This window comes from Hyperoodon ampullatus, assembly GCF_949752795.1.
Source record: "Hyperoodon ampullatus genome assembly, chromosome: 2".
Lineage (NCBI taxonomy): Eukaryota > Metazoa > Chordata > Mammalia > Artiodactyla > Ziphiidae > Hyperoodon > Hyperoodon ampullatus.
This window is the reverse complement of record NC_136915.1, coordinates 165970766-165992304: the sequence shown is the minus strand read 5'-3', so window position 1 is coordinate 165992304 and position 21539 is coordinate 165970766. Positions and strand designations below refer to the sequence as shown.

At 39.5% G+C, this 21539-nt stretch overlaps 1 protein-coding gene across 7 annotated transcripts in view; it reads left to right on the top strand.

Moving 5' to 3' along the window:
• The window catches only part of RABGAP1L (RAB GTPase activating protein 1 like), a gene marked incomplete at both ends in the record, with an annotated part of 630503 nt that overhangs the window by 584429 nt on the left and 24535 nt on the right, over nt 1-21539 (top strand). For 6 of the 7 annotated variants that reach the window (XM_079698675.1, XM_079698674.1, XM_079698678.1 and 3 more), the window contains one exon: nt 19393-19485. In XM_079698675.1, the coding sequence (XP_079554801.1) occupies nt 19393-19485 (93 nt within the window). Of the gene's footprint in view, nt 1-19392; nt 19486-19672; nt 19979-21539 lie in introns of those variants that run through there. The other variant, XM_079698681.1, reaches the window with a different exon arrangement.

Genomic DNA, 21539 nt, shown 5'->3' with positions numbered 1-21539 from the left:
TAATTATGACACAGTACCTGAATTAAAAATACTTTCAATTTGTATTAAAGGTTCCCTTAAATTAAAACTGACTCCCTTCTTAAAAAGTGATTGATATTTCTGATTTTTTTCATTTTCTTTGTTCTAAAAGAAGGACCTTATTACTGTTTTTCACAAAAATTTTGTAAATGTTTCTGGGTTCTCTGTTCTGTGTTCATGTGAATAATAGTTTTGAGAATATCTAGGTATGTAATACCTTTGACTTTTTCTGGACTGGAAACAGTAGATACGTAAATACATACCCACTCAAATTTAGAGTCTAGGAGATGAAGTAAATCACTTAGTATGAACTTTGGCTTAATTTGGTCTGGTCCTTACATATTTGCATTTATGAGTAATCTTTTGAAAATGTTTCACAGAAAATCATTAGCTTTGAAAAAGTAAACTTGAAAAACTTAGTATTCCAAGATTTATGATATAGATTTTTAAATTCATGAATTTATGATTTGTGATTTCAGCATTTTTGTGAGTTTTCCCCTGAGAGCCATGACACTAATATTTTGTAATTTTGCAGAAGTCCTGATTGTCAATATATACCCTGTGAGGTTGCTGAGGAGCAAGGCTTGATGAGCCAAGACTTCTTTTCAGCATCTAGATTCCAACTTAACTTTGTTTCCGAGTGGAAAACATCTCCGAAGAGAGAGCCAGCTACTAGTGCTGATGGTAGAATTGAGGAGAACATGAAGGCCAAGGAAGTTATGGTTTTAAGCAAGAAAATAAAAATTTGGAATAAGCTAAAGCATGCTTTAACTTATGAAGTTTCATAGTAATGTCTATCTATGCTATGAACCTATATCACTGTATACTTTATATAAGCAGCAAAGTGCTTCATAAAACTATCTTAACTATTATGTTAGCCAGTAAAAATTTGCTTATGAAAAGAGAAAGAAAAAACATTTATGGAGAACTGGAAAGTACCAGAATTTATCAATAACTTTGGTCCCATATTTATAGATTCACCTTCATTTTCATTTTTTCAACTACTAACCTGCATTTTATAGCGTAAGTTATATGTTACATTATAAATGATTTACACAGTCTCAGGACAACCCTTATGTATACCAAGGTCTATAGTAGTGGAAGCTGGGGAAGGAGAGCTCCATATATTTTTTTTTATAAGATTAACTTTAAAATAGTAATATTTCATTAAATAAAAAGTACCTGGCAGAAACTCTGTCTTACTCATAAAAGTTAGTATTACTAGCACCTGGAGCTAGATGATGAGTAGGTTCTCAATGTGTACTTTCTGATGTAAATGAAACTAGACTTTACTTGAATCAACAGTGAAAACTGGATATCCTAACTTGGAGCTCCTCTATAGTTTGTTCTTATATCCTTGTTGTGGAAATATCACGTTGGAGATTGTGGTAAGAATAAAAAGCCCATTTAGGCCCCAAAAGGTTTATCATAATATTCCTACTTATCTTGTTGGCCAATGCTCTTGACACCTTTCTGTTGAATTGTATTAGATAATGTTCAGGTTTTGTATTTGCCTGAGGCATGTGTGAGTAGAAGCCAAGTTATAGGGAACAATTTGGAGTAACAACCTCTCCATAAAGAGTGAAAAAGCACCTCAGAGATAAAATTGAGTCACCGACATATAAAACAAAAGGAATTCTTCTTTTTCTTTCTCAACCTTCGCATATGTTTAAAAGGATCATGTTGAAGAGGATATTTCCCCTTGAGCTAAAAGCTTAAAACAGATTTCTATCTATAAGTCACTTTACATGTGTATCCTTTAGCCCTTGGATGTAGAAGGGAAATGGATAATCTTTAGCAAGTTCTGGCCTGTCCTTTTCAATTACAGTAGGAAAAAAAAAAATATATATATATATATATATGTATATATATGGGTATACCTCCCCATTTGAACTCCAACCAGGGAGATTTGAATACAATACTGTATGTTTATAGAATTCTTTACAAATGCTTAAGTCAAGATCTCTCACCAACATCATTGGACTCAGTGTTCCAACTCTAGGTGTAGCTGACAATCTTCACATAGTTTCTTGTAATAAGATATAATTAAATCAATTTTAAAAGTTAAATTAGGTCCCTCCTCCCCCTCTCTCTCCTTTTCTCTCTCCTTCCTCCATTTAATTAGCTCCTCCACACTTTTCCACGTCCGCCATTTGGAGGAAGTTTGTGACATCAGAGTGACTTGAGCACACTCTTCATTTCACTGCCTGTCCTATCGCAGTCATTTGTTTTAAAATGATACATGATATTGGAATTATGAAAGACAGCAACAGACTAAGCCTCAAGAGATCCCTTCGAGTGTTCTTCCTCATGCTAGTTATATAGTCAGTTCCCCCCTTGTAAATTATTACAGTAGGGAATTTATTAGGGAAAACATCATTTAAAAATTTTAACAGCTGCTATAAACTCTCATTTGTCAGCTCTCAGCTGACATTCAAACAGCTGCAATCTGTGAGTGAGCTTTCACTTTCAGCTGCTGGAGGTCTTTCAGTTTCTGTTCCCATGGAAATGAGGAGGGCTGGATGGGTGGAAGGGAAGTGAGGGTTGACATACACTTTCCCCATACCTTATTTTTCTTGCCTCCTCACAGTTGCCATGGAAATGGGAACATAAAAGCCACTCTTCCCCAAGCTTTGGAGAACAACCATTCATGTGTAAACAGCAGTAGATGGGCCTTAAACAGGCATACACAAAAAACTAATCTTACAGCCTTTTCTCTATTTGTGCAGCCAAGCCTAATTGCAAATATATTTTTATTTGATCTACTTCCCCTCAAAAATGATTAAATTAACTTTTAGAAAGTTAGTTTGATATTACCTTTTTTTCAAAGTGAGAATTGTCTTAGACATACTCTTGTTGATTGTCAGGTATATGTCTATATATCTGTCCTTCGTGTTTTAAGCATTTAGTATGCGTGATGTTTTTACTTATGTCTTTCCCCCCAAGATTAAAGAAATGAATTTCAGTTTAGGAAACAGCATCCAATTGCATAGCATAAAAAGTCTCCTCAAATAGTCTCATTGTTATGCAGTGCTTTAGAAATTGCCCCACAGAGCAGAGGTAATTATTGGCTCTGTCAAACATATCAAGGAAAACTGCCATTTTTAATTGGTTATCACAATCTTCTCATTTAGGTAACAAAAATATCCTATGTTAAGTGGATTTCTATGTCTTTCCACTTATCAACTCTCTGTCATCACATATCTCCATAATACCCATACTCAAGGAAAATACATGGGCATAGTCTTTATCTGTCTTTTTTATTCCAATATTTAAACTACTTCACAAAATCCCTTTGAACCTTGAGACATTAAGAATATACTTAACTGGGGCTTCCGTGGTGGTGCAGTGGTTGAGAGTCCGCCTGCCGATGCAGGGGACATGGGTTTGTGCCCCGGTCCAGGAAGATCCCACATGCCGCGGAGCGGCTGGGCCCGTGAGCCATGGCCGCTGAGCCTGCGCGTCCGGAGCCTGTGCTCCGCAACGGGAGGGGCCACAACACTGAGAGGCCCGTGTACCGCGAAAAACAAACAAACAAACAAAAAAACCCAAAAAAGAATATACTTAACTGAACAAATCTGCATTAGGCATCTACTGAGTATTTGGCTTTGTGTTCGATTAAAGCAGTAGATAACAATTTTAAATAAGGCAGGGTTCTTTTTTTTGCCATAAGGCATCCTAATTGGGTTAAGAAAGTTCAAACCCAGGAAAAACTCATTACAGCCATATGTGATTATTAAAAGTGGAATAGACTAATTCTAAAGAAGCTTTAGGAGGGGAGGGATGACCTGGCCTAACCAAAATGACCGGGGAAGATTTGCTTTAGAAGACCTCTCTTGTATTGGTTTCAATGGTCCTTCCTTTCCATTTCTACTGTTGCTTTCTTTTATTCTTTTAAATTTTATTATTTAAAAAAAAATTTTTTTTTTCGGCCTCGCCACATGGCTTGTGGGATTTTAGTTCCCCAACCAGGGATCAGACATGGGCCCTCAGCAGTGAAAGTATGGAGTCCTAACCACTGGACAGCCAGGGAATTCCTGTATTGTCACCTTCTTAACAAAGGCATTGTCTCCTGAACTACTTTCATAACTTTATAAATATTCTTTCAGTTGCCACCTTCCTCCTTTTCTTTATCCCCCTTTCTACTTTAGCATGTATACCATTTCCAATGAACATTCTTACCAGCACAGTTAGGATCTTCCTGTTGCCCTATTTTAAAAACCTCAGTGACTTCTTATCATAACTGGGAAAAGACTATTTTTTTTAAAATACTATCTATCTATCTATTTATTTATTTATGGCTACGTTGGGTCTTCGTTGCTGCACGCGGGCTTTCTCTAGTTGCAGTGAGCAGGGGCTACTCTTCGTTGCAGTGTGCGGGCTTCTCATTGTGGTGGCTTCTCTTGTTGCAGAGCACGGGCTCTAGGCATGCGGGCTCAGTAGTTGTGGCTCGTGGGCTTAGTTGCTCCGCGGTATGTGGGATCTTCCTGGATCAGGGTGCGAACCTGTGTCCCCTGCATTGGCAGGCGGATTCTTAACCACTGCTCCACCAGGGAAGTCCAAGGACAAGACTTTTTAAAAGATAGTTCTAATGTCAAATATTCTACCTTCTAAGTCCTGTAAGTTACCGAAACAATTTAAAATTTTAGTATTTTATGTTCTTTCATATTCTAGATTGCTTCTCATATCCAGAATGGGTACAAACATCTGTTAAGCCCATGTGCCTGCTTTTTATTGCAGAAAATATGGTCACTGAACTAGCAACTACCAAAATAGGTTCACACTTTCATCAGTTTGGCAGCGACCTAGATCTTCTAATGACCTGGCTCCAGGGTATTGTTTCCAGCCTGCTCTGCAGGTGCCATACACCAGGCACCTAGGTCCTCACCCAGACAAACATAGCTGTGTAGCACAGTTTGTAGGCCCATGTTTTTAGATCCATACCTTTGCTTATAGCACTTCAGCTTCCTTTATGGAATGGAGAAAGAAATAAGCCATAATGAGCTGTTTCCTCCTTATCTTGCCCCTCTCTGTAGCTCTTACAGTCCTACCCTACTGTTATACTCTCTGTAATTTACATTAAAATACTAACACCTACACAGTGTGATATAATATGTGTTAGTTTTAGTCTACACCTTGGACTTGATATTTGAAGCATCCTGATATGGTAATACACAGTCCAGGGGTAGTTGGTTAGCTTTGGAAAGACCCTAACCAGGAGATAACTGTTATAAATTCAACCTACTTATATTTAACTCTACACTAAAGGGTTTTCTAATTAGCATAAAGGATGTCAAATAATTTTTAATTAGATTGGCTAGAAATGCTATATAGGCCTTCTAGCCTTACATGGATTGCATGTAAGATTCTGGTAAGCTAGCAGTCTGAAACCTGCAGGATGGCACCTGCAGCCAAATACACTGGGCTTGTCGACTCTCACCTAACAAACGATGCTTCCTGCCTGGTAGAAAGGTAGTGGGGAGGAGACGAATGGCCATGCTTATCTCCAATCCTTGGAGGCTACTGATCTCTACCAAAAAAAAAAAAAAAAAAAAAAAAGGAGAAGAAGACGAAGATGAAAAGAAAAATCCCGACACTTGCAAATGGTCAATAGCAACAGCTCCCTCCAGGACAATGCCTGTTTGCATGCTAGCTCCATTTTAAAGTCTGTCCTAAATTTCCTTGTAGATTTGTGAAAATATTCTCCTCTAAGCCATAACAGTATGAGGCTCATATTTCAATGATGGCATAAATCAAAGTCTGTAGTGTATTGTAAGTTTCTTGATGAAAGGATTGTGTCATAGCTATCTTTGTATCCCACATGGCATCCGGCATAGTGCCTTGTACATAGTAGATATTTGTTGAATGAATGAGCACATACATGCACTTCCCAATTCTGTAAGGAACAGATCCAGCATTGGGTCATGGGGGCACTGGGAGCCAATGTGTGGGTTCCCAGTGTTCCACTAATTCAGCATTCAGAGTTCTCAAGGAGTCAGTAGTAATTGTCCATAACTACCTCAGTTCTAGTTGGCCATCAGTACAAAGATACATTAGGACTGTCATCAGTAGCAGAGGAAAGTAGCATTGTCTGTGTCATCTTCAGAAATCCATACTCAAATGTATCTCACGTTGCTATTTCTGCCAACTCTGGCTCTAGAGGATGACGATGGAAAAATCTTTAGGAAAATTATTTTTCTTGTTCTGTATCTCTTAGCCAATTTGAGGCAGTACATAGAGCTAATCAAGTACATAAAAAGGTTAAAGTAACAACAGAAGATCAGGGAGAAGAAACAAAAAAGGCACAAGAATAACATAGAGACTTTCAAAAGCAAAATAAAACAATGTTTGTAAAAATGGTAGTATCATATAGTAGTTCAGAGCAAGGACTTTGGATCTGGACTGCCTGGGCTGGAATGAATCCCCATCTTGCTAGCTCTGTGACCTTGGGCAAGTTATTTACCCTTTCTGGCTCTCTGTTTCCTCCTCTGTAAAGTGAGGAAAATTAATAGCACCTACCTCATAGGTGTGAGGCTAAAATAAATTAATACATGTAAAGCATATAGCGTCCAGTGCCTGGTATATAAAGCAGTGCTCGGTGTGTTTGCTGCTCCTACAGTGATATGGCCAAATCATTGCTCTAAAGGCAGAAGAATGCTAATTTCAGTCCGTTTGAAGTCCTTCTGTCTGTGTGTTTACACACTCTACCTCAAATGAGTAATCCTCATGCCTTGAATCTCCCACAAATTGGTGCTTATACTCTCTTGTGGAACTTATCACATTCTACCCTAAATAATGCAATTATTTGTAATCTGCTTAAAAGCAAAGACTATCTTCTTTGTCTTCCTCTTAGCACACAGAAGAGTGCTTGCATAACAGCCTGGCTTACACAATAGCTCTTTAGTAACTATTTGTGGAACTATGAAGGAGACAATAGTAGGTTGGTCTGTGAGGTTGGTCCCTGGAGGCCCTGTACCTTGGGCTGGTGCCTGTGTACCTCTCATACCTCTTCAGCCTCAGCTAGCCTTTTCTCTCCTCACTGTGCTCCAGCTGGCCTTCAGTCCCTCCAGCCAGCTTCACGGGCATGTGACCTGCGCAACTGCACTTGGTTTAATGCTCTACTGCCGCCTTGAAATTCTCACTTTTTGGACAAGGGGACTTGATTTTCATTTTGTATTGGTCCTGGCAAATTATGTAGCTGGTCTTCCTCTTTCCCATCTTGTGCCCATCGTGCCCTCTGCTGGGAACACTCTCCCCCACTACTCTTCACTGGCTGACTTACTCTTCAGGTCTCAGCTTCGTTGTCATTCCTCAGAGAAGCAATCAAAATTAGAACCTTGTGCACTGTTATCCCTCCACCTTTACTTCTCCCTAAGAGCACTCACCTTATGTAAGTGCAGTATTTATTTCAATTGTGTGATCATTTCTTCAAAGACTTCCTCCCCACCAGACTGATCTCCTTGAGGGGACACACTGTGCATTTGTTCCTGGATGGCTATGCCTGCTACACTGTATATAATCAATACATACTTGTGGAATGAGTGAGTGAATGGGTGATTTTTTTTTTTTTTTTTTGCAGTACGCGGGTCTCTCACTGTTGTGGCCTCTCTCGTTGCGGAGCACAGGCTCCAGACGCGCAGGCTCAGTGGCCATGGCTCACGGGCCTAGCCGCTCCGCAGCATGTGGGATCCTCCCGGACCGGGGCACGAACCCGTGTCCCCTGCATCGGCAGGCAGACTCTCAACCACTGTGCCACCAGGGAAGCCCTGAATGGGTGATTTTTAAAAATGCAAAGGAGGGATGAGTTTTTCTTCCCATGTTAAAAAGTTGGTGTATAAAAATGGCAGTGCGGGCCTCCCTGGTGGCGCAGTGGTTGAGAGTCCGCCTGCCGATGCAGGGGATACGGGTTCGTGCCCCGGTCTGGGAGGATCCCATATGCCGCGGAGCGGCTGGGCCCGTGAGCCATGGCTGCTGGGCCTGCGCATCCGGAGCCTGTGCTCCGCAACGGGAGAGGCCACGGCAGTGAGAGGCCCGCGTACCGCAAAAAAAAAAAAAAAAAAAAAAAAAAAAAAAAAAAAATGGCAGTGCAATCATCATGCAGTTTAATACTGCTGCTGATAACTTCTAACCAGTTTGACTTACTACCTTTAAGGTAGTACCTTAAAGATAGGTGAATACAGAAAAGTTTCCCCATTTCTCTTTCTTTCCCACTGCTTTCCTTTTCAGATAGTCTGGTATGGTAAAGGTGAATCCCTCTGAAGACGGAAGTACTCAGACTGTTTTATACAGCTGCTGTTTGGCATATTAGTCTTGAATTAAATATCTTGTAGCATAAATATCTATAGCCTTCTGTCTACTGTGAATATTTTTCGCAATAGTATATATTTACTTCTGATCTAATTGCCAGTAGAAACTGACATAAAAGTACTGCTTCAGGTTTCTCAGCATCCTCAGTGCAAAGGCCAGCACTATTCTAATGAACATAGCATTTGATGGTAATAAAAAACAGTGTCCTACTTAGCTCCCCTATCATTCTTCCCCTCTGTCTCATTGTCTAGTTTTAAATTAGCTTAATTAGCTTGCTCTGAATGCATAGCTGTATCAGCTTTCTGTGGCCCAGTTTGGGGACTACATCTGGTTAATCTACTCCCTGGAATCAGACCAATACAATTCAACATGTAACCAGATTTAGTGTATTACATACCATCTTACAGTCTTAATTTTTAGCACTTGGTAGTCATTCTGTTATTTTCCAAAACTATAATAAACATTTTAAGCAATACATTTCTAATAAAAAACTCATTCAGAAGTGGAATTTTACATGAGATATTACAGTGGATTTTGAGCACCTCCCACCAAAGGAAACAAAAGCATCCAGTATGGTATACCAACTTAAGATATCATTGCTTTTTAATCATTCCAAAGAGAAAACAGGATTTCCATAATTCAGCCTAAAATGGAAGTTAACCAACATAGTGAGATAAGGATTTGTATTGCTTAAAAACAGGTAAAATGTCTTTTTTTCTCCTTCAAGTATAAAAAAATTTGAGAAAAAGACTTAAAAACCAACAGAAGGAATAGTTGTGACCCAGTTGCAACTGCTGCATGTGGGTGAAAAAAAGAACCCATCTTTTTTTTTTTTTTTTGTACAAATCAGTACATGAAGCAGGCGGAACAGAAAGAAATAGATATGAGAAACAATACCCAGAGAAGGGCATTCTCAATGAAGCTGTAGGCCTCAAAAAATGTTCCATCTAAGCTCTGACTGATTCCAGTACCTTAAGATAATTTGCTTTAAGCTGTAAATCTCCTGGATTGTTTATGCCTCAATACTTTTTTCAGAAGCCTGGGAGAGAAGGAAAATATATCATTTCAATCTGCCCCCTCTTGAGACTTTACGGAATTTTAAGCAGGCTTCTACCAGAGTTAAACTCCTGGTTCAGTCACCTTAGGGTCTATTTGACCTTCCCTTTTTTGTTCTAGTTTGCCCAGAAAGTTCAGGGAGGAGGTGTATATATTTCTGAGCTTCTGCTTTATGCCAGGTAAGATAGCAGATATCCTAGGTTCATCATCTCCCAGTCAGGTGTTAAAATAAAGTGTCTCTATCATCTTGCAGTTGATTTGCTCAGTTAGTTGCAGCAGGCGACTGATGAGGCTTAGCAAGGGTCTTGGGTTTGAGAGCTCTGTGTGCTGGGTGGATGACAGGCATGTAACATACTGCAATTAAGGCTTTACCTTTGGTGTCAAAAAGGCCTGTTGGGTCAGTCATTACCGTGGTCCCTGTGCATGTCACTTAATCTTTCTCAGTGTACTCAATTTATTGAATGGGCATAGTAAACCCAGTTCAACTTTGTAAGGCTTAAGTAATATAAAATATGTTGAGTGTTTAGCCCAGTGCCATGGCATGCTGTATGCGCTTAATAAAAGGAGATGGACACGGTAGTTGTTATTTGTGTTACACTCCCATTTTAAAAAGTAAATAATTGAAGCTCTGATTAAGAGGTTTATTGCATGATAATTTATTTTCTTTTATTTTTTTATTTTTTGGCCCTGCCACGCGGCTTGTGGGATGTTAGTTCCCTGACCTTCAGCATTGAGAGTGCAAAGTCATAACCTCTGGACCACCAGGGAAGTCCCCTGATTAAGAGGTTTAAATGAATTGCTTCTATAATTACATATCTAGTATTTGACAGAGCAAGATTTCAAGTATAAACTAAGCCTGTTTAACCCCTAAATCACCCTACATATAATATTGAGAAGTAACTCTATTGTTTAAATAATTGTTCTTGAAGCGTATGGGTTTTCCCTTATTTAAAACTTGATTTTGTCCTTATATCCAAACTGCTTATATAATAGATTCTTGAAATATTTTAGAACATTAAAAATATCAGTTTTTCCTGAGATTCTTCCTGATCTTAAGAAATTTATTCTCTCCTAGAGTTTATTTAATAATTGGTTGTTTGAAACTCAGGATGGGTATTCCCTCAGAAACCGATGATTATGTTCTCAGGCCAGTTCATAAAAGCCTCTCTAGCCTGTCTGTCACTCTTCCCTTTCCAGCACTTGATGTTCTCATCCAGTGGTTTTCAAATGGACAGTGTATTGCCTGAGGAGCAGGCAATTTATAAAAATAGAGGTGCCTGACCATACCTCAGACCTTTTGAATTAGAATCTTGAGGTGAATGTGCTGGATCCGTCCCAGCAGGAGCAACAGCAGGCTTGAAATCCTGCAACAGGACAGAGTATGATGCGTCAGAGGAACTGAAAGAAGTCCAGTGTGGCTGGAGCAGAGCCTGGTTGTCTCTGAACTCTTTTGATCGTGCATTCCTGTCAGTAAAAGGAATTTAAGCCTATACCTCCAGTATATGAATATTCACTTAAAAGTAAATTATGTACAGGTACTTTGATAAAATAGGCACAAATATAGACATTTTTAAAAGTTGAGGTTAAAAAAAAGAAGTAGAACTGAAAGTTTTAATAATTGCCTTTTGCCTTTTCCATGTTTTGGATCCTTTTATATACCCCTTGGGATGGGTGAACCCCACTTTTGTGAAATATAGGCATAGAAAGTGAGGGGGAGAGGTAGCTAGAGACCAGATCCTATAGCACCAGCAGAACTATGTCAAGTATTTTTCTCTTTATCCTAAGCACAAGAGGCAATTGAAAAATTTAGGAAAGGGAATGACATCAGATTTGCACCCTGAAAAAAAAGTTGACTGCCTTTGGGAGTATAGCAAGCATGGACCCAGGGAGACCAGCTTGGAGGTTATTGCAGTGATGAGAGGTGATTATGACTTGAACTAGGGCAGTGCCAATGAGGTTCAAAAGAAGAAGACAAGCTAGAGATATATTTGGAGGCATACACTATAGAATCTAGTGACTTACTTCATGATCATTGATGGGGGCAGAGGTCAAAGGTGACTGCTGGGTTTCTGGCTTGAGCATCTGGATGAAGATGACCCATGGAAGAGTAAGTTGGGGGGTAGGGAGTAGGTTGTGTCTCCAGGTTGAAAATAATCTCAAATGTGAAACATCCAAAAAGATAATATGAAATTTGCAGTTGAATTATGTAGGTTGAGCTCAATAGAAGTCTTGGGCTGGGAACTATAAATTTAGGAGTTGTCAAAACATAGATAATAAAGAAATTACTCTACCTCCAGATATTATTTATTGATAGGAAAGCTCTAGAGCAGAAGTGCCAAGGAGTTCCATAAAAATAGTATACGAGATTAGATTTTAGGCCTGGAGATGAGAAATTAGAAATGAACAGATAAGCAGTTTCTATAAAATGCAAGTGTCTCTTAAAGTTGCTACAGCATTGGGACCAGACAGCTTATATTACAACATGGTAAAGAAAGTAGAAATCAATATTTCAGAAGCTTTCATAGATACTTTGACGAGCACACTACATTCAGGAGTGAGCCATGAATGCCGGAAAGTGACTCACTTCATACAATTATTCATGAATGAGGACAGGAACCTGTCACAGGTGTGTGCACCATTAGGCTTGAGTAATTGGGGAAACTGAGCATGCCCAGTGGAATGACAGGAAGTGCAGCACTGTGGACTAATGTGTGGATTCAGGAAAAGAATGCCTAGTCATTTGATGTCTATAAGCCTTGGGAGTTATGTTAGAGTTACAGCAAGAGATAAATACTTTTCTTGTTCTCACTCCCTTCAACCATTGTATTCCTTAAGTATTGGAATACCACTAATATTGCCAGAGGCTCAGGGTCGTGTGAAATGGGTGAAAGGGGGTCAAAAGGTACAAACTTCAAGTAAATAAGTCACGGGGATGTAGTTAATAATACTGTATTGCATATTTGGAAGTTACTAAGAGAGTAGATCCTAAAAGTTCTCATCACAAGACAAAAAATATGTAACAATAGAGATGGATGTTAACTAGACTGATTGTGGTGATCATTTTGCAATATATACGAACATCAAATCATTAGGTTGTACATCTGAAACTGATATAATGTCATAAGTCAATTATACCTCAATAAAAAGGAACACAGTGAATAATCATTTATACGCTTTTATGTTCTCTGAAGGTTTTTCCCCCAGTACCCTGGGGTAAAATTGACTCTGTTCCCCTCCTCCTAATGTTAAAAGCTCTAAAAGAGTCAGAATAGCTTCTTTTGCTGAATACCATGAAGAGGGTTAAGTGAAGCCTATAAGGACATGCTCCCTCTTCTTAGATGACTTCTCCTTTTGATTTCTTCCCATCTATTTCATTCCACGTCCTTTGGGCTTCTGCAAACTGACGTAGAATTTCGGTTCCCACTGATCCACTTTCTGTCCACAGATCTTGATAGGTCTTCACAGAAGTGACTCTGAATTAAAAACTCTCAGCCTGGGCTTTCCTGGTGGCACAGTGGTTAAGAACCCGCCTGCCAATGCAGGGGACACAGGTTCAAGCCCTGGTCCGGGAAGATCCCACATGCCGCGGAGCAACTGGGCCCGTGAGCCATGACTACTGAGCCTGCACTCTAGAGCCCGCGAGCCATAACTACTGAGCCCGCGTGCCACAACTACTGAAGCCCGCACACCAAAGCCCGTGCTCCGCAGCCAGAGAAGCCACTGCAATGAGAAGCCCACGCACCACAACAGAGTAGCCCCTGCTTGACGCAACTAGGGGAAGCCCACACACAGCAATGAAGACCCAACGCAGCCAAAAAAACCCCAAAACTCTCAGCCTGCACCCCTCCCCCCATCACCAAGAAATGTGGAACTATGCTACTTATCTATGTTTTCTCTGTCCAGTGATTAATATATTAAATTGGGATCATTGTTGTTTATCCTAAGAAATTATCTGAAGCAAGAGCAGTATGTAATGGTTAATACCTTCATCCTGTTCATTTTTTAGGCACTCAGGCCTCTGACCATCAGGAAAATATTGACTAGATCTTATCAGCCTTTTTCAAAACTTGTGATTTACTTTGCCAGCGTTTGTATCTATCGCTAAATATTTTTATGTTGTTTATTTCTGAAATAGAGAAGCAGATTCGTCAAGCCCTGAAATAGTTCTTACAAGTGACTGGCCCTCTGTTAAAATTTAGCACAGGGAAATACAGCATTATTTAATCGGGCAAGGGAGTCTACATGAACCAGTCATAATGAAAATCCTCCTCCACTGAGGCGCTCCCCCCAACCCCAACAAACTTCCTCTTGATCCCCCTTGTACCTTTTATGAACATCTGCTTTTGCACTTATAAAACTATATGGTAATTAGACACATAATCGGCACTGTGTCTAGACTGTCAACTTCTTGAGGAGCTTTGTCTTAATCATCTGGTCGCAGGCAGTAGATCCAGGTGGTTGAAGAGGGTAGACTCTGGAGGTAGACTGCCTGGATCCCATTTCTGACTCTGTTTACTAGTTGTATATGATCTTGGGCAAGTTATCTCTCTTCAGTTTTCTTATCTGTAAAATCCAAATAATACTTACTTCACAGAGTTGTTGATAGGCTTAAATATAGATTTCTCTAAATTATAGCTTTAAAACTGTTAGGAAATTCTTTGACGTGGAGGCATTTCATGTTTTTCTTAATGCCGATTACTGCTGATCAAAAGCAGAGCGTCCCTTGTGAATGCAGTGCTGAAAACATCGCATGCTGGCCAGGCCTCCTTTGTCTTCATTGATAATTTTTTTTTTTTTAAAGAAGAGGGTTTCTTTTTTTTTTTTTTAATTAATTTATTTATTTGTTTTTATTTTTAGCTGTGTTGGGTCTTCGCTGCTGTGTGTGGGCTTTCTCTGGTTGCAGCGAGTGGGGACTACTCTCCGTTGCAGTGCACAAGCTTCTCATTGTCGTGGCTTCTCTTGTTGCGGACCACGGGCTCTAGGCGTGCAGGCTTCAGTAGTTGTGGCACGTGGGCTCAGTAGTTGTGGCTTGCAGGCTCTTGAGTGCAGGTTCAGTAGTTGTGGTGCACGGGCTTAGTTGCCCCGCGGCGTGCGGGATCTTCCCGGACCAGGGCTCGAACCCGTGTCCCTTGCATTGGCAGGTGGATTCTTAACCACTGCGCCACCAGGGAAGTCCTTCATTGATAATTTTTAGCACAGTGGTTTTTAGTACGAATTCCACTTCCCAAGCATCTACCCTTCACACCTCCCATCCCCCAATGCCCTCCCCTTTCTGTTTGGAAAGGTGTGTGTGAGTCCTAGGTGTCACAATGACTGGAGGGCGTGACTGACATCTAATAGGTGATATGTCAAATGGGCCAGGGATGCTAGAGGCTCAGAAATGGGAAGTGGGGTCTAACAACCAAAAATTATTCCACCCAAAACGCCAGAAGTTCCCCCACCTTGAGAAACACTAGTGGCTCCTAGATTCTTTTCTCTAGTTAAATTCAAAACCAACTTTTCACAAAATTGAAATACTATTTTTATAAGATCAGCATATGTCAACAATCATTCCATATATACTGCGGAGTTTAGATCAGGTTGAAAATCTCCACACATGTGTTCTGCTATATTGTGTCATTTCCCTCTTTCTATGTATAAATTTTCCTTAAGTTACTATAATAGGTGTATTCCAAATTTGTGACTTAAGGGTTCTATTACTCCATTAATTACTACCCAAAATTTCAGGTTTATTGTTTTAAGGCACCTGAACTCCTTAAATATATAAAAATCACATTTGATAAGCAGGAAACCTAACCAAATCATATACATAAGAGAAGTATGTTTTATTAGAAATAACTAATGCACATGAAATTCAAGTATTTATAAGGAGTATTCAAAATAATGTAATAAAAGTAAAAAATATGAAATAAAGTAACTCAGGTGGATATGGTTACTGAGGTAAAGATTATTAAGACAAGTTCATCTAAAATTAATTGGTATACTTATATGTATATATATATGTATTCTATCAGAGTCGTATAAAAACAGGAAATACGTGCTTTAAATGAAAAGAAGAGAGAGAGCATGGGAAACGAAGAATGTTGAGCATACGGTAGTCACCCCTTATCTGTGGTTTCGCTTTCCGAGGTTTCAGTTACCCTCAGTCAACTGCAGTCAGAAAATATTAAATGGAAAATTCCAGAAGTGAACAATTCATAAGTTTTAAATTTGGAGCAGTTCTGAGTAGGGTTATGAGATCTTACACTATCCTACCCCAGTTCGCCCAGGATAGGAATCATTCCTTTGTCCATCGTATCCACTCTGTGTACACTACCTGCCCAGGAGTCACTTAGCCACCCCAGTTATCAGATCAACTGTCGTGGTATCACAGTGCTTGTGTTCAAGTAACCCTTTTATTACAGCATGTTATCTATATTATTATTAGTTATTGTTAATCTCTTACTCTGCCTGATTTATAAATTAAACTATCATAGGTATGTGTGTATGTATAGGAAAAAATAGAGTGTATGTAGGGCTTGGTACTGTCTGCAGTTTCAGACATCCCCTGTGGATGAGAGGGAACTACTGTATTCTTATTCAGTCTTCCCCGCCTACATCTCCACCTGAGGCCTGCATGATTAACCTTTAGAAAGAGTAATGCAAATTAGTAATTACAGTCATCCCTTGGCATCCACAGAGAATTGGTTCCAGGACCCCCCGCAAATACCAAACTCCAGGATACTTAAGTCCCTTATATATTGCATAGTATTTCCATATAACCTACGCAGATCCTCCCCTATTCTTTTGTTTTGTTTTGTTTTTGGCCACGCTGCAAGGCATGTGGGGTCTTAGTTCCTTGACCAAGGATCTAGCCATGTCCCTTGCAGTGGAAGCTCAGAGTCCTAACCACTAGACCACCAGGGAAGTCCCCTCTTCCCTATACATGTCATTCTTCAAGTACACACTTACACTAAATTTACTTAACTTAAGGGGAGAGATGCCTATACTGCTCTTGAGACAGGAGGTTGTTTAAATTCTAATAATTCTTAATGACTTTATGTTTTTTTTTTTTTTTTTTTGTGGTATGTGGGCCTCTCACTGTTGTGGCCTCTCCCGTTGCGGAGCACAGGCTCCGGACGCACAGGCCCAGCGGCCATGGCTCACGGGCCCAGCCGCTCCGCGGCATGTGGGATCTTCCCAGACCGGGGCACGAACCCGTTTCCCCTGCATCGGCAGGCGGACTCTCAACCACTGCGCCACCAGGGAAGCCCGACTTTATGTTTTTTTAATTAAAACTACATACTAAAGAGGTTTTTTAATTCCTTTCTTTCATAAGAAAAAATTCAAGCTCAATATTACATTCCCTAAAATAAAATCAATTTTGTCCTGAAATATAGTTTTGAAAACTGTAAGTCTGTTTTCTTTGATTATCTCATAAAGCACAGGAGTTTCATATCAGCTCTCCTTCCTCCTCCACCTTTTTTCCCCTTTTACTTTGTGCCAATCACAGGTGGATGCTCAATATCACCCCACAGCACAAGATAAATAAGCTTGGAAGGTTTCCTAGCAACATATTGTTCTGGGAACCTGCTCTGTTTCCCTGAACAAGATGAAGCCAAACATCCTAGAATCTCAGCCAGATGGGAAAGGATTAGCTTATTGAGGGGCGTTTAATGCATTTTTTAAAATTTCACTTTGAAATGAACCTCTTAACATAACAAGATTGACTTTTTTTTTTTTTTTTTTTTTTTTTTTTTTTTGTGGTACGCGGGCCTCTCACTGTTGTGGCCTCTCCCGTTGCGGAGCACAGGCTCCGGATGCGCAGGCTCAGCAGCCATGGCTCACGGGCCCAGCCGCTCCGCGGCATATGGGATCCTCCCAGACCGGGGCACGAACCCGTATCCCCTGCATCGGCAGGCGGACTCTCAACCACTGCGCCACCAGGGAGGCCCCAAGATTGACTTTTAAAAGGACACTCTTTTACATATTAAAAAAAACCCCTCAGTAATAGTTCCAATTTAAAAAATACAGTTTTAGAAGAAATTCTCTAGAGACAAGCTTGTAACATGTAATTCACGTATTGGTGAATGGATCCATTTTAGAACTAAGTGGAAAATACTTCCACATAAGACTGATGTTCCCAGTATTCAGCTACAAAAATATTAACATACTGTACTTCCTTCTCATTTTGTGCTAAGTGGCTGCTGGAGTAGGTTCCCTGCTCACAGTGTCTCCACACAAATCCTCTCACTTCTCCCTTGACCCCTCCTTCTAGAGATCCACAGGAAACCCCTGCCACTGCTTAAAACTCTGGGACTTCTTCCCTTTTCTCCTCAGCTCCAGGGCTACTTCAGTGCCAGTGATTTGCCACTTGGTCTTGAGAGTCTGGTTTTGGTTTTCAGAGTATATGATTAATACAGAGAAAAGAAAACTAGAGGAAATTGCGCCTCTCAAAGTCAAGAAAAATAATGTTGTTGCTGTTTTGTTAGCACACGATCATGTATATTTTCCTTGTTGTTTATCGATGATCTTGAGGCCACGCAGTTGGCAGGTGGTGTTTTTCTTTCTCTTGCACTCTCGTTGGTCACAGCATACTGTTAAAGGTCTCTGGAGATGGAGTAGTAAAGGGTTAGAGTTTCTCATGCCAATATTCAGCAGTGGTTTTGCAATTCAGTTACGTGCTGGAAAATGTTCTTTCTTCTAGTCTCATTGGGTAGGCAGTCCCCCGTCAGCCAGGTGAATACTGTCATCATGTGGTAATTGAATGATTTACACTACCTGACAGGTTTGGACTGTGTGCAACTTCCCAGTTGTGGTGAGAAGCATATGATTCCAGTACTCACAGTGCTCCTGGTTGGGAAGAACAAAGTAATTAGAATAAGCTGGGGAATGACACCTGGTGTCTTTGCGTTTTATTTAACAAATTCTGCGGCCAGATTTAAGAGAATTGAAAGTATCCTCATCCCGGAAAACCATAAGATAATTTTATTTTCATTGGTGCTTTCCATTCTCTCTTGCTCTCCCTCTCTCACACACTTACATGTTTTCTAAATACCATGTTTTGAAGTTGACAAGAAACAATCTGTTGAGGGCCTCCTAGGGGCCAATTACATTGGTAGGCATCACGATGGATGCTGAGGGGCATCAATACATGGTCCTTGCCTTCACTGAGTCCCCAGTAATTAGCCAAATAATGCACTTATCTTTTTAAAAATTTAGATAAACTTATTCTTCATTTCAAGTCATTTACGTTAGGACCTAAACGTTAAGGAAAGATTTTGATGTCTAAAGGAATTATATAATTTTGATTGTCCAAGAAAAGCCTAAGAGTAGACTTAGTCTATTATATATAACATGTAATAGATTAAAATGGATTAATTTTTTCGAATATTTTCTGAAAACACAGTTTTAAAAAATTCAATGAACCAGGCATTATTTTAGATATTTTGTCATTTAATTCTCCTGACAACCATTATGAAATAGAAATTTGCCTACCAATTTTAGAATCTGTTTTCTCTCTGGTATATTATTAACTCCATTAAGAATTTTTTGTGTTGCCCAATATTTTATTTTTATAAAATAATAATTCTCATTTTTAACATGTTGGGAGAGTGAATTTTACTTAAAGAAAGTTAGTTAACAGAATTAACACCACTGTTAAATACATTAACAAGTAAAAGTGATGCTGTATCAGCAATGTTGTAGAACAGATTACAGCGCATTTTGGTAAATAAAGTTTTATTGGAACACGGCCATACTCATTTGTTTGTGTATTACCCATGGCAGCTTTTGTGCAATAACAACAGTGGAATTGTGACCTAGATTGTGTGGCCCGCAAAGCCTAAAATATATGCTATCTGGACCTTTACAGAAAAAGTTTGCAGACCCTGTTCTAGAATCTAGATGTTCCCCCTACATTGAGTCTGGTGCGCTCCTTTAGAATGCCAGAGACTTCGTTGGGAAACACATCAGAAAATGGTTTCCTAAATGATCTCCTTGACTAACATGCTTGTCCTCTAATCCCTGCAGGTACCGACCAAGAAGCTAAAGAAATATGAGAAAGAATATCAGACAATGCGAGAGAGTCAGCTGCAGCAGGAAGACCCAATGGATAGATACAAGGTATGGGAGACAGGGGTCACCTGTCAGAGCCAAGTGCCTTCTTTCCCCTAAAGTAGCAGCTGTGGGAAGTTTGTTCCCTCTGTTCCTTCTTGGTTGATGTAGACTCTCTGACCATGCTCAATGTCCAGGTATGTTTTCATCTCAGGAGACTCCTGAGTGGCCAACCATAATATTTCTTTTCTTTCAGTTTGTATATTTGTAGGTAACTTCACCCGTTGCATTTATACTGGGAGTCTTCATAAGAAGCTGAGAGAAAGAGAGGGAAAAAGAAAGAGAGAAAGTGGCTATCGACTACTTTCAAAAATGAGAAAAAAGGAAAATGGCAAAGTACGGTTTTAGCTGTGCACAGTCACATCCACAAAGACTTGTAGAAGGCGAACTGCTCCAAGACTGGCACAAGAATGTTTCAGACTTACCTCTGTCTGTAGCCAATGTTCAAAATACAAACCCACTCGAAAGGAAAAATAAAAACCACAAAGCTATATTGAGCACAGTCATGGTGTTTGTTGCAACATTTATTTCCACAAACAAATTTATGAGTAACAGTGACATTTCATTACAGTATGCAGTTCAAGAATCAAGATGATTTCAGTTTAACATCTTAGTTAATTGTAGTATTTTAAGAAATGGGGGCCAGTCATAAAGATCTCCTCAATGGTAATTAGCAACAGTGTTTCCATGAAACAATGTTGGGGAAGTACTGATTTCAAACTTATTTTTTTTCCAACTGAAATATTCCTGTCTCTCTTCAACATGTTTTAATTCTTCAGATTCCTACAGATACAGAATGATTCCCTCCCTCTCCACATCAGTACATTAGGACAAGAGAATATTGTATTCATACATTGAGCACCAGCAATGCCAAAAAGTACTGCAATGACATTATTAATTAAACCACCCACTGTGGGATGACTTCTGCTTGTATAACTAGAGTTGCCTCTATGTGGTCAGAGAGCTGGACACGGACAGTTGCAGTTACACAGTGTATCTCGTCTCCGTTGCTGAATTGAATAGCATTGGAGGTTCACATAGGGGAATGGTGGAAGGAGTGTATGGATTTTGTAGTCAGATCTGAGTTCAAAACCTGAATTTCTGAAAAAGGAGACAGAATTTGGAGTCCAAGTTGGGGGTTTTAATCCCTATGCCATTGTTCAGCATCTTGGACTAATTATTGAGCCTCTTCTTCATCTGTAAAACATATAGTATACACATTTCCTTGAAAGATTGTTGTGTGGATGAGGGATGTTATATGTTAAGTACCCAGCACATAGTTGGTGTTCAATAAATGGTTCTGATTAGCCTTACTAGGTCTACTGCCTCTAATTACCCAATTATTACTAGAATAATATCACCTTATTTGTGTCTGCTCCACCAGTCCCTTGATTATCTTTCTCCTGTTTCTCTCGAGTATTGCTACCTAATAATCTAACATCAGTGTGTTACTGCCCTTGTTTATAAAACCAGCTGATAATAAAATCCTACATATTGCTGTGGCAGATAACTATTACCATATAAGGTGCTCATAGATAAAGTTCGAAGTTAATTTCCACCCCTCAATAGAACCTGTTTTAATGCAGCTTATGTAGCATGCTGCTTTAGAAAGGCTTGAAGTAGTAATTATAAAATATTATTAAGGATCCAAAGTGAAGCTCTCCTACTGCTTGCATCATTCTGATTTTCTTATTGCTGCCATCGTTATGAGTAAAACCTAGGAAGGATACTTCAAAATAGAAGAGAGGGAAATGAAAGACTAAAATGGTGTATTTAAAATCAGCCTGGAACTGGACTTATTATTTCTTATATCCTTTTTGTGTCAAAGCAGCTATGTATAAATAAATAGTACAATGCATCTTATTTCTTAAAAAGTAATTATCACACATATACTATGGATGTGTACAGTTTTTACTGAGGGGACAAAGTAGAATTAAACTTTTTTTTGGTCTTTGTTTTACAAACAGGTACTACTTTTAAGCTTGAATGCCCTATTTATGCATATCAGATACCCTCTATAGCTATTTCTTTTGTATTATTGTAATAGCTTGTCAATACGTCAT